Consider the following 11,884-nt stretch of genomic DNA (forward strand, 5'->3'; position numbering starts at 1 on the left):
ACATTATCTCTAATGACATACCATTTTGTTGAGGATTTGTCGTCGTGGGGGGGTTGTCGACGTGTGTTGTGGTGATGATTGTCGAGAAGAGAGTTGGTCGTCGTGCACACGAGATGTCAAAGACGGGAAAAGCGTGCGAGAAAAATTAAAGGGCATAGAAACTTTTTTCATGGGGGCACTAGCAAGCCCCCCTCTGCTTTGGTAGTGTCCACTCGTCCACTCAGTTTGGCTGACTAGCGGCAAAAATATTCTAGGGCCGACGAACCCTATGGCAGTTTTTGGGTAGCGGGTAGAATTGTCTTAGGTCAGCAATTGTCACGTGCCATAAGAAAGCTTGTCTCAGCCACAATAGCGCCACAAGAGACGACGAATGCGACTACTCCGTAAACTTGCCAGCTCGGTCTTGGCTAGACTCCGTAACAGAAGACCGTGACCTCATTGCCCTCCTCTCCATCTATGACTGGTTCTGGAATCCTGTTGCCTCTCGGACATACAACCATCTTGCATCACCACGAATCAAGCGCATGTACGACCACCTAATTGAGACGATAATACGCACGCTTTGAAATCATTGAAAATAAATTGAAGAAGCTGCGAAGAACAAAACTCCTAGACACCGGACCCACGTGTGCAACCGACGAAGCCGAGCACTTACGGAGAGCATCACAAGAACCACGGTTGGAATGAACTAGCAGCTCTCCTGTTTTTGTATCCATTTACTCCTCCTCAGATCATATCCGATAATTGACAGCCATGGCTTCCGCTGGCGGAAACTCGGGCTGGACACAGCTGCGGCAGCAAGTGCGCACGCTGGAGAGCCAAGTATGTATCCTCTCGTGACTTGGGAAGCCGATAGTTTGCAAGAGTGAGCTGACAAGTTCCTTTCCTTCGCACCGATAGACTGAAAGCCATCTTCACACCTACTCACAGTTTTCGGCAACCTCGTCGATACCACTAAAGCCCTCGGACGAAGAGAAACAGACGGAGAAGAAGCTCGAAGAGATTCTGAGCAAGCGAGAAAATCTTATCCGCCAACTCACCCGCATTCTCGACTCCGATCCGAACCTCACAGCCTCGGCCGTCAAGCAAAACAACCTGGTGCTGCTGCGCGAAAAGTACGAAGAGCACCGCCGGGACCTGAGTCGCCTCAAGGTCCAGCTCAACCATGCACGCGACCGCGTTAACCTAATGGCGCATGTCCGCAACGACATCAACTCGCACCGCGCAGGTGCTGACGGGGCCGAGGGTGGTGGGCTGACGGGTGAGGCCGCCGAGGCTGAGTACATGCTGGGCGAGCGCAGCCGTATCGACAACAGCCACAATATGGTGGACAGCGTTCTGAGCCAGGCGTACGCCGTCAACGAGAACTTTGGTCTCCAGCGTGAGACGCTGACCAACATCAACCGACGGATCACGCTGGCGGCGAGCCAGGTGCCGGGCATCAACACCCTTATTGGGCGTATCTCGTCCAAGAAGCGGCGGGACGGCATTATCATGGGTTCATTTATTGCGCTGTGCTTTATTGTTTTCTTCTGGTTCATGTAACCTTTATTCTTTGTCTTGCCAACGATTCCCCCTTTCTCATTTTCTCTCACACTCTCACACAATAGCATGCGGTCGCGACTGTTTTCTTTTGCTTCCTTTGCTTCCTCTTTCCCTTTCTACTTTATGCACGGCGTTTACATGGAACACTCCATCGTTAGGCACATACCATACATAGTTTTGATTTCCCATGAAAACCTAGGGACCTTGATCTCAACGTTTGCCGTTTGCCTCTTTATGTACAGTTTTGCTGCGGCTTTTCCTATTTTATGTACACTATGGTGTCGCTTGTTTCTATGGTACAGATGCTGGGTATCGTCACGGGGCCGTGTTTAAATATGAGAAGAGTTCGTTTTTTTGCAGAGTCCGACACACAGAGACCTTGTGACTATTGCCGCCTTATTTCTTGGCCTCGGACAGCAGACGCTGGACACCCTTGGCGAGACTTTGGCGCTCCTCCGGCTGGCTCGAACCGCTGCCGGCCCAGCGGATACGACATTGCTGATCCAAAAGGTAGATGTAGCCGACCTTACTATTGAGCAGGCCAATGTTCTCACGGATGTCATCCGTGACACCCTGTCTCACCAGCAGGTACCGCTCACGATCACGCTCGTTGACGCGTTTGCGCAGCGAGCCGCGGAACAGGCGCACCAGCCAGGCGCGCATTGCATTGTCTTCGTAGTTGATTTGCACCAGCTGTGCCTTGCCGGGCCCGCTGTTGGCCGCCAGCACCTCGGCCAGCTCCGGATTCTCCTCGGGCGAGATGAACGTGCGCACTTGGTTCTCGGCCCACATACTGCTGAAAAAGCCACGACCGTGGCGGCGTTCTGTTCAAAAATCGGCGTGGTGCTGACTTCTGTGTTCTTGGACCTGGCCTTGTCGGCTGACAGCAGGGGCTGGCCCACGAGGTTTGGAAAGTAGAGGGACACGTCGCTCCGGAACAGGCGTGGAGGCGCAATAAAGGTCTTGCCCTCTTGGAACTGGAGGTTGGTCCAGTCTCGGAAGTACGGCTTTACGATTTTGGTCTTGCTACACAGAGAAAACGTGGGTGTTAGCAGATTGTCAGGATATGGGACCAGCAGCAACTACATTGGGCTTACAGCTCCTTGCGGCGCTCGAGGTGCTTCTCGTAGTTGACAAAATCGTCGCGCTTCTGCTGCAGCGTCCGCGCATCGATACCGCTGTTCTCACCCGCCATCGGTGGTGCCGGCATGCCGATTGGCCGTGGGAGAGGCGTCGGCGTGAACTCGTCGGTTCGCTTGCCATAAGAGCGTGGCGCGTTTGGCAAAGCATTGACCTTTGGCGGAGGGGCGTCTTTAGCTTCACCTCCAGCCTCTGCCAGCGCTTCCGGCTGTGCGGAAGGTGTGCTGGTGCCCGCCTTGGCTTTGGAAGCAATCGTCGGCTTCGTATCGCGCCGGGTACGCCCGGTTGTGCTGAATGTGCGCCATTGGCATAAGACACACGATGCTGTCACGGCCGGCGTCGAGGCCGATGGGAATGGCGTTGGGAGAGTCCACAGTGCGCCAATCCCTTTCCTGCGCGAAAGGGTCGCGACACCTATCCGATGGGTAGCCATTTGAGATATGGGATCGGGTTTAAGTCCAATCCAATGGGTATACCGTGTCGGGAGGTCGGAGCTTGGCCGAGGGATGAGGTTAGGACCCGGACCTGCATCTATTTTTTTTCCCTCGCCAAAATGACCCCATAGCTCGCCTGTCGGCATCTGCAAGAATTTTGCCGCTCTGGTTTAATGGCCTGCAGGGCCTGGCGGGCCGCTTTGAGGCAGTCTAGCGACACCGCCTTTCTGCTGTGGCACGTTCCGGGGCACCTGTTTAGTCTTCTGGAAGACAGGCCACAGGAACGAAAAATGGCAGGAGCTAGTGGAGTATTGCGGTTCCCCTCCCCGGACTTTGGCAAGTGGCCCCCTGGCGAGGTGCTGAAACTAAGCCGAGCACCATATCCATACCACAGCGGGAGAGCGGCTATCCACGGCGCCCATGCCTTGGGCATTTCTCGGCAGGGCACAACGTCATTTGCGAGACGGAGCGTGCCTGCCAAAACAACATAAGCCGTCGCCAGCCACACGAATTGCAGCCAAATAGCTCGGTCTACTGAATTCATTGCCCGTCGAGGAAGGAGACAGCAGCTAGGAAAAAGGGAAACCACTCGGGCTAGACAAGAAAAGAGAAACTCATAGTGAGATTTGGGTGGGCAATTGGAAATCACCAGCTTTGACCTTTTGTCTTCCTTCTTTTCCTCACTCTCTTCCTTTCTGTATTGTCGCAATCACTGGTGTTTGTTCTTGATTTCTGATCGAGGCCGTGCCGACCTAACCTCGCTTTCGCCGGATCCCACCACCTCTCCACATACATACACTCAAAAGCCATGTTTCTCCCACGTGGCTGCCGAGGCGCCCTGCGCCCTGCATCGACGCGACTGGTGATGGTAGAGAGTGGGAGCAGCAGCAGACACTTGTCGACAACACCGGCAGCGGCAGCCACGCAGCTGCGGAGACCAACTGCGGCACCGTCAACCGCGTCTCGGCCGCTGATCTCGTCCCGGCATTTCCACGCGTCAACTCGCATGCAGGTTGTGAAGCCGGTTGTCCTTGCCGACATTGGTGAAGGTAAGGGACCTGGAAGAGTCGAATTGGACGTGCAGGATTGCGTGGCACGGCTAACACTTGATGCTTTTGTCCTATGTAGGCATTGTCGAATGCGAGATTATCCAGTGGTTTGTTCAGCCCGGCGCGCGTGTCGAGGAGTTTTCGCCACTATGCGAGGTGCAGAGCGACAAGGCGTCCGTCGAGATCACCAGCCGCTTTGCCGGTGTGGTTAAGAAGCTGCACTACGAGGCGGGCGAGATGGCCAAGGTGGGCAAGGCATTTGTGGACATTGATATCCCCGACGAGGTGGGGACCAGTGCCGCTGAAGAGACACCTGCCCCAGCTGCAGCTGCACCTGATGCAGCCGCAGAGGCGGCCGAGACGCCAGTAGCAGAGACGTCGCAGGAGACCCAAAAGGCCCCTGCCCCGGTGAAGCAAAAGTTCTCGGGCACTTCGCTAGCTACGCCGGCGGTCCGCCACCTCTCGAAGGAGCTGAACGTCGACATTTCGCAGGTGGCCGGAACGGGAAAGGACGGCCGGGTGACGAAGGAGGACTTGCACCGGTACGTGGCTGAGCAGAAGAGCGGCGGCGCTGCTCAGGGTGACGCGCCACCCCCGGCTGCGATACAGCCGTCTGGCCCGTCGTATGGCGCGGCGACAATCAATGCCGAGGACGCCCCTCAGCAGGAGTCCACAGTGCCCATTGGCGGCACGCAGCTGCAAATGTTCAAGGCCATGACCCAGTCGCTGACTATCCCTCACTTTTTGTACGCCGACGAAATCGACTTTACGCAGCTCTACAGTCTCCGCCAGCGCGTCAATGCGTCCCTCGCCCGCGCCGCCAAGGTGGCTGCGTCAACGGGCGCCGAGGCGCCCGCCGTGACCAAGCTGTCATACATGCCCTTCATTATCAAGGCCATGTCCATGGCCCTGCACCAGTTCCCCGTCTTGAATGCCCGCGTCGAGGTCCCCGCCGACAATACCAGCAAGCCCAATCTGGTCTACCGCAGCCAGCACAACATTGGCGTGGCCATGGACACGCCCAACGGCCTCATTGTGCCCGTCATCCGCAACGTCAACGCTCGCAGCGTACTGTCCATTGCGAGTGAGCTGTCACGGCTTCAGGGTCTGGCCAAGATCGGCAAGCTGGCGCCCGCAGACCTGAAAGGTGGCACCATCACTGTGTCCAACATTGGCAACGTGGGCGGCACGTACCTGAGCCCTGTGATTGTGGAGCGTGAGGTGGCCATTATGGGCATTGGCCGGGTCCGGACGGTGCCGGCCTTTGCGGATGATGCGGACGACAGCTCGAGCCAGCGGGTCATCAAGCGGCACGTGTGCCACTTTAGCTTCTCAGCAGACCACCGGGTAGTGGACGGCGCGACGATGGCAAGAGCGGCCGAGGTGGTTCGGGAGATGGTGGAACGGCCAGATTCGATGATTGTGCAGCTCAGATAGGATGGACTAAAGAGGGAAGCAATAACCTGGACTGACGGCGACGAGGCATAGCGGCGACAGCATTGATGCTAATATTCGAGATGAGGCTGCGCGCCTTCATAGAGCTAAAATTTGGCAAGAAGCACTGCATATGTATCTACAACGCATTCAATAGATTAAATTTGAGCGTGTTTACGATAACCTTTGAGAACACATTGAGACGGATGGTCATGTGGTTCGAGACATATTTTGAACTTAAAACCGTATTGGCATTATGAAAGGTCTTGCATTACCTTGAACGTGTAGAATAATCGTAACACACCAAAGACTATGTATGCTTGGACCTCGTGAAATGGGTAGAATATAAAATTTGAAAATCAAAGAAAACGCCATATCTGTTTGCCTTGTTTTCCCTGTCCTCCCAGAAAGATGTATGCTTCAAACGCAGCACGAAAAGATTATGATGGCGGAAATAAAATTCGCCCAGGCGCATTTGACAATGGATAGACAAAAGAAATAACAAAAAAGAAACCATCGACACGGAAGAGCAAGTGGATATCTCGCTTTCAGCGAATAGTAAAAAAATAAAACAGTTCAAACAGCCCAAGCAAAAAAAACATAAACAATGCGTAAGAGGAGAAGCACTCCATGTAATCAAGCCTTGTCCTCGTTGATGATGCTCTGGACCCTCTGCAACACGTCGGCCTTGACCTCATCTAGCGGCCGGTCAACGTCGAAGCAAATGACATCTGTCTCGTCGGCTTGCGGCGGCTCCAGAATATCCAGCTGGCTCTGCACCATGTTGGCACCCATATAATGGCCCTTGCGACCGGCCACGCGCGAGAGCAAAACCTGCGGGTCGGCAGACAGGTAGATAAAGTGCAGGCTGACGCCCGTGTTGAAGTACGGCGCGACGCGGATGACGTCGCGGTACTTGCGCTTGAGGGCGGAGCAGGTCAGGACGACTTCGTTGCGGCCGTCGCCGTCGGAGATCCGGCGCATGGACTCCTCGCGCAGGGCCGTCAGCCAGTCCCAGCGGTCGGCATCGGTCAGCGGGATGCCGTTGCTCATTTTGTCAATGTTGGCCTTTGGGTGGAACTCGTCGCCCTCGACGTAGTGCAGGTTGAGGCTGTTGGCAAGGTGCTCGGCGACGGTGCTCTTGCCACATCCAGCAGGGCCAGTAACCAGCCAGATGTGGTGGACTCTGCTGCCGCGGCTATGCGCCGAGGACCCGTTGGTGCCATGGGAGGCCGCGACGTCGTTGACGCCGTTGGCCATGACGGAGGTCGTGGCAACGGTGGCTGCTGCGCTAGAGGCCGCCAGCTTGGGAGAGGTCGGGCCAACGGCCACGGGAGAGTTGTAGGAGGAGAGCATAGTGTCGGATGGCTTGAGGTGTTATGTAGTGTTCGTCTGTTCGTCTGTTCGTCTCGTGTCTTATTTTTTGCGGTGTTGCTCCCGGTATTTCTATTCAATGCCCGTTTTGTGTAACCCGTTTTCCCGTCCCAATGCTGCGTAAATTCGTAAAGGCTTTTTTTAATGGGGTTTGCTTGTTTTCACGCTGCTCTTTTCGTCCAACCTATGCGGCAACTGCTGGTCGACTCGCTCGGTTATGCTATGGTAGGGTCGTAGGCATATTTATAGGTGGACAACAGACAGAAGAGCCACTCGTGTAAACGACGGGTTGCAGTGAAACCGCGTGGAGGCGAGTGAATGGGTAGTGGGAAAAGAAGAGTGTCTGTGGAAAAAAAGCGAGGGTGAACAAGGCGATGACGAGGAAGCGAAATGGAGGAGAGGAGAGTCGTTCTTATTATACGGGCACGGAGTCGAAATAGGAAAGACAGAAAGAAGGAAGGAGGAGGGGGGGGGGTGTACAGTGATGGTTGCAAGGAAGGAAGGAAGGCAAGGAAGTGAGGGTGACGACAAAAGAGGAAAGAACGAGCAGCTTATTCAAAGAAGTCAGAGAAATAAAGAAAGAGAACTACGACAGGACAAGGCAGAAAAATACACAAGTCACTTTGTATTGTTCGGGAAAGGGGGCCATAGGTTTCTTACGCAAAAGTTGCCTCCTTGCCGTGTCCGGTGGCGCTGTCGGCAACTCCAGCGTCAAGCCAACCTGTCGGCCACCCCAGTAAATTACACGCCAGAAAAATAACCACCAAAATAATAATCCTTAGTTCGTCAACTGACCAAATAAAGACGAGCAGAAAACCTACCTCGCTACTTACTGTGTACAGAGCATGACAATCGTTTTTGACCGGGGCCTCCCAGGTCACTAAAACTGCACTGGACAAAGACAGCAGCCTACGGCGGCTGAAGTGCTCGAATAGATTCCTCACGAATAAAAGAAGGGGCATGGGGGGAGCAGTGAATGCCGTGGAACGTAAGTATTTTCACACAGAGGCTTGTGCCTGGCTGGACCAGTTCAACATGCACAGCTGCACATTCGAATGGAACATTAAGACAAGCATCAAATCCTGGTCTGTCACCGGTCTACACGCCCCTCCTTGCCGGGCTGCATGTCTTGGATTCTTACTCGGTCAAGGCAAAAAGGCGGTCTCGTCTGTCTCCAGGGCACGCTTCGTCTTGGTTCTCTTTCCCCGCTACGTTCGTCACGCTCGTCACCCCGTCACGGCTGGCAAATGTGACACAGGATGACCTTTGTCTTTGATGCACCTGCAGGGTGGGTGTGGTGGCAGTCCAGATACTCCAGGGATCGGCCGAGGGATGGACAGGGCGGCAGTGCTGGAACCAGGGCAGCACAGCTCACAAAAGTATCTCTCACGAACTGCCGTGGGCGTGTACTTGCTATTAGCACTGCAACGGAGACGCCGTTGAGGCGGGAAAAGACGATCTTCGGCCGGTATTGAAGGCAACGGCAACGGGAGCTGGGGAGATTGCAAAAGTGTGTGGGAGGAGGCGGGGGGTGAGCAACAAAGAAGGCCACGAAGACAAGCCGCGAAAGGACGACCGACATGCCCTTCCGGCTGGGAACATGGCCCATGACCAAGGAATGATGCGCAGAGACTGCGTCACAGCGAAACAAACAACGGCAAAAAAAGACTGGAGAGAAGGCACAAAGCGAGGCTTCTGTTTGGTGGAAATTATCAAGCTGTGGATCCTTCCTTGGGCCGGTCTGGGGGGCACGCCATGCAGGTCGCTTTCTTGGGTCTGTTGCTGCTCTTGCCTCAAATTTTCATCTCTCGCACTCTTGCCTCTCCATGTTTCTTCTTGCATGCCTGCATGCTTCGTTGTTCTGGGAGGGTGGCCCTTCCCCACACTTGCCGACCGATTTCAGCCCCACTTGTATGCAGTTGTGCAGTGCAGAGGAAAGAGGGACGGGCGCATCCCACTCGCGACAGGACAAGCTGCACTCTGTATGTTGCTCCGCATGCATGCACGCATGTACCTTTTTTGTCAACACCAGCCGTGCGCTGGATTTCGAACAAAGGGACGAGGGGATGCAAAGACAAGACTTGGATGATGGGCATAACCAACCGCAAAGTAAAGGCCAAAGGGCAGAAAGGTAGAAATACAGTATTCGTGGCACGACGGTACTGCGCGCCGCTCGTCAAGCATTTCCACACAAAATGCGGCCGCTCACATGTGGTGTGCCGCGGGCATCATCCGGAGAACCTCCCAAGTGGTCGCGGCCCTGAGTCTAAGGTCGTACGCCGGAGAGTGTAACGCGTTGTGCTTTGATACAATCTTATTGTTGTTGCCTCGCCACACGGGACCGGTTCCTGAAAATCTGCGTAACAAGAGGACTGACTCGTCACAACACTCCAAAAGGTCTATTTTGTGCAATCTCTGCTCGTAAGACGAGGCGACGTGCTTGGACAGTCGTATCTCAGAAACGAAACTATTGAAATTGGCTTGGAGTGCCTTGGCGCTGTTTCCCAAGCAGGGAGGAACAAGGTGGACGACGCCCGATTCTCTGTACACCGAGATGGCTTGCGAACAAGAGAATCGGAGGTGCCAGGAAGAGGCCTGAAGCAACAGTCTGGAGGGCGAGTCCATGTCTGTACGTTGTAGGTAAGTAATACATAGCCTGCATGGCACTCGCCTGCAGTGCATCGTGATGCGTGGTGGAAGAAGCGACCTGAGCCATATGGGGAAGAGGCAGGGCGAGGCAAGCTAACTTTCACGCTAGGCAGGACTAACTTCCCAAGAAAACTTTCGTCGGCGTGGGCGGCGAATTGGCGTGGGGGTCACACGAGTTTCTTGTTTCCCTCCCTCCCTTTTGCTTTCTGGCTTTTCTCCATGCTATTTGGTCCTCTGGCAAGGGAAGCGTGGCCAGCAAAGGAGAGGGAATTAATGGTAAAGGAGGACGCGTAGGAATCGTAAGTTGCAAGACCGGGGAAGGCACAGGCAGAAAAGCTCATACAAAATGGAAGACCGGAGAAAACGGGAGAAAATGGGAGAAAATGATCAGGTGGTCTATTTTTTGCACATTTGGGCTGATTTGCAGCTCCCCCGGAATGGAACTAAAAGCACGAAATGTGTTACCAAACAGAAACTCACACAGCCAGAAACAAAACGACAAAAAAGAAAGCATGAAAAGAACATGGGCCCCCACTACTTCGTATGTGCTCGCTCGTTCATGTACGTTTCCCCAACGAAAACCCTGTTCCGAATTGCATGGAATAGCAAATGTGCGGTGAAGCATTTGACGCACTCTGGCACTCACTTAATGTGGAATTCCTTTCTCCCTTCCTTTCTTCTCCAGATGTGCAATGTCTCGCAGGCCCCCTTACTGATCCTCCCAAAAGCAGGTTGTGCGAAGCTAATGTAAAAAAGGTCACGAGGGGGAAAGATGGCGACTCGGCAGCCTTCCGCGGGGGGGGGGGAGGTGGGTGTACATTAGAGGAGCCTTAGGGGGCCGAGTAATACAACTGCACAGGGCTTTAGTGGCATCGTCGGCCTGTCAAAAGAATGCATGCACTTCATACAACTGCACAGGGCTTTAGTGGCATCGTCGGCCTGTCAAAAGAATGCATGCACTTCATACGCCGTCACCAGCGCCTGCCAGCCGCATGCGGTAACCGAAGCACAGCACGGCTATTAACCGGCGCCCCGCCGCCAAAAACCAAAAAGAAATCCGGGCACAATTTCAAAACCCGCGCCAGTTTCCAATTACCGGCCGTGCGATGCTGTCGCTTGCTCGTCCACTTTGGTCCTTGTTTCCTCCACTTCCAATAGCCGTCAAAGCAGTGGAAGGAGGGATCGGAAATACAGAAACGCAACGGAGGGGCGACCCTCAAACCGGGATAGCAGACGACTGACTCAATGCCACCACGACAGTCTTCTTTGCGATTCGCCGTCCATATCGCCCAACGACGACGCACCTCTGCCTTGCACAACGTGGACTGCAGGGATACTTGACGGGCGCCAATGCCCCCAATGCCCCCCAATGCTCCAATGCTCCAATGCTCCGACATTGCCCCTCTTCTTCTTCACCGCTCTACGCCATGTAGCTCAGCTTGCGCCTTTTAGGTCACGATGCAATGTTTGAAGCTGCACAGGAGCAGGCGAGCATGCATTGCTGTCCGGGGCTTGCAGCCCTGAATACGAGGGGACGAATGAAAGTGGACATGGACAAGGAAAACAAAGCCAGCTGCAGATACGACATGCGTCGTATGCTGTAGAGTGAAGTGATGAAATGAAGGGACATACATCGCGTGGCATCCGCCCAAGGGCGTGAAGAGACGCCTGTTCTTGAGTGCATCTTGCGTACAAGGGGGGTCCCTTGAACCCCGTTATCCATTTCCATCCGCTTGAATTTTCAGCGCGCTACGACATACATCGTGCGCATATTCGTCTCACCACCGCATCTCGATTGTTTTTGGGTCTGCCTGTGTAATTTGAACTTGCGTCTGACGATATTGCTACACGCACAGTTGCCCTATTGGGTCTTCCATCGCTCAAATAAAACTGGGGCACGCACCGTCTCTATCTCACTGCTATCCCACGCTGTCATTTGACCGGCCTACCTCGCGCAACTCTGTCACAAACGAATGGGCACCGACATCGCAAATGAGACTGGCCGGTCGGCCCGGCCTATGTGCAATACCCCGAGCGCGTGCCACCGTTGTCTTGACGGTATCTTTGAATCCTTTAGCAGTTTCAGCGAGAAGGATCTCATACGTGATTTGGTGAGACATTTCTGGTCTCCTTGCTCCTCGAGTGGAAGGACCATGGCACTGCCCACGCATATGGTATATCTTTCAGCCCTGCACTATGGCGTATTTCATTGAACGTCGGCCGAACTTCTTGGTTGCCTCCGGCCATATTCGTGGCCGC

At 54.4% G+C, this 11,884-nt stretch overlaps 4 protein-coding genes across 4 annotated transcripts; 2 read left to right on the forward strand and 2 right to left on the reverse strand.

The window, feature by feature from the left end:
- Window positions 1–753: 753 nt before the first annotated feature.
- Window positions 754–1,545, forward strand: SPBR_08655 (golgi family SNAP receptor complex member 1; the record flags this gene model as incomplete). Its single annotated transcript, XM_040766893.1, has 2 exons — window positions 754–822; window positions 931–1,545. The coding sequence occupies 2 exons, from the start codon at window positions 754–756 to the stop codon at window positions 1,543–1,545; spliced, it is 684 nt and encodes a 227-aa protein (XP_040614635.1).
- A 396-nt stretch (window positions 1,546–1,941) lies between these two features.
- Window positions 1,942–3,118, reverse strand: SPBR_08529 (F1F0 ATP synthase assembly protein Atp10; the record flags this gene model as incomplete). The annotated part of the gene is made up of 3 exons (XM_040766767.1): window positions 1,942–2,325; window positions 2,397–2,571; window positions 2,643–3,118. The coding sequence occupies 3 exons, from the start codon at window positions 3,116–3,118 to the stop codon at window positions 1,942–1,944; spliced, it is 1,035 nt and encodes a 344-aa protein (XP_040614636.1).
- Window positions 3,119–3,927: 809 nt separating this feature from the next.
- Window positions 3,928–5,605, forward strand: SPBR_08358 (2-oxoisovalerate dehydrogenase E2 component (dihydrolipoyl transacylase); the record flags this gene model as incomplete). The annotated part of the gene is made up of 2 exons (XM_040766596.1): window positions 3,928–4,168; window positions 4,248–5,605. The coding sequence occupies 2 exons, from the start codon at window positions 3,928–3,930 to the stop codon at window positions 5,603–5,605; spliced, it is 1,599 nt and encodes a 532-aa protein (XP_040614637.1).
- Window positions 5,606–6,238: 633 nt separating this feature from the next.
- On the reverse strand, window positions 6,239–6,958 carry SPBR_08675 (gluconokinase; the record flags this gene model as incomplete). The annotated part of the gene is made up of 1 exon (XM_040766913.1): window positions 6,239–6,958. One exon carries the CDS (start codon window positions 6,956–6,958, stop codon window positions 6,239–6,241), a length of 720 nt encoding a protein of 239 aa, XP_040614638.1.
- Window positions 6,959–11,884: the final 4,926 nt, after the last annotated feature.

This window comes from Sporothrix brasiliensis, assembly GCF_000820605.1.
Source record: "Sporothrix brasiliensis 5110 chromosome Unknown Cont22, whole genome shotgun sequence".
Lineage (NCBI taxonomy): Eukaryota > Fungi > Ascomycota > Sordariomycetes > Ophiostomatales > Ophiostomataceae > Sporothrix > Sporothrix brasiliensis.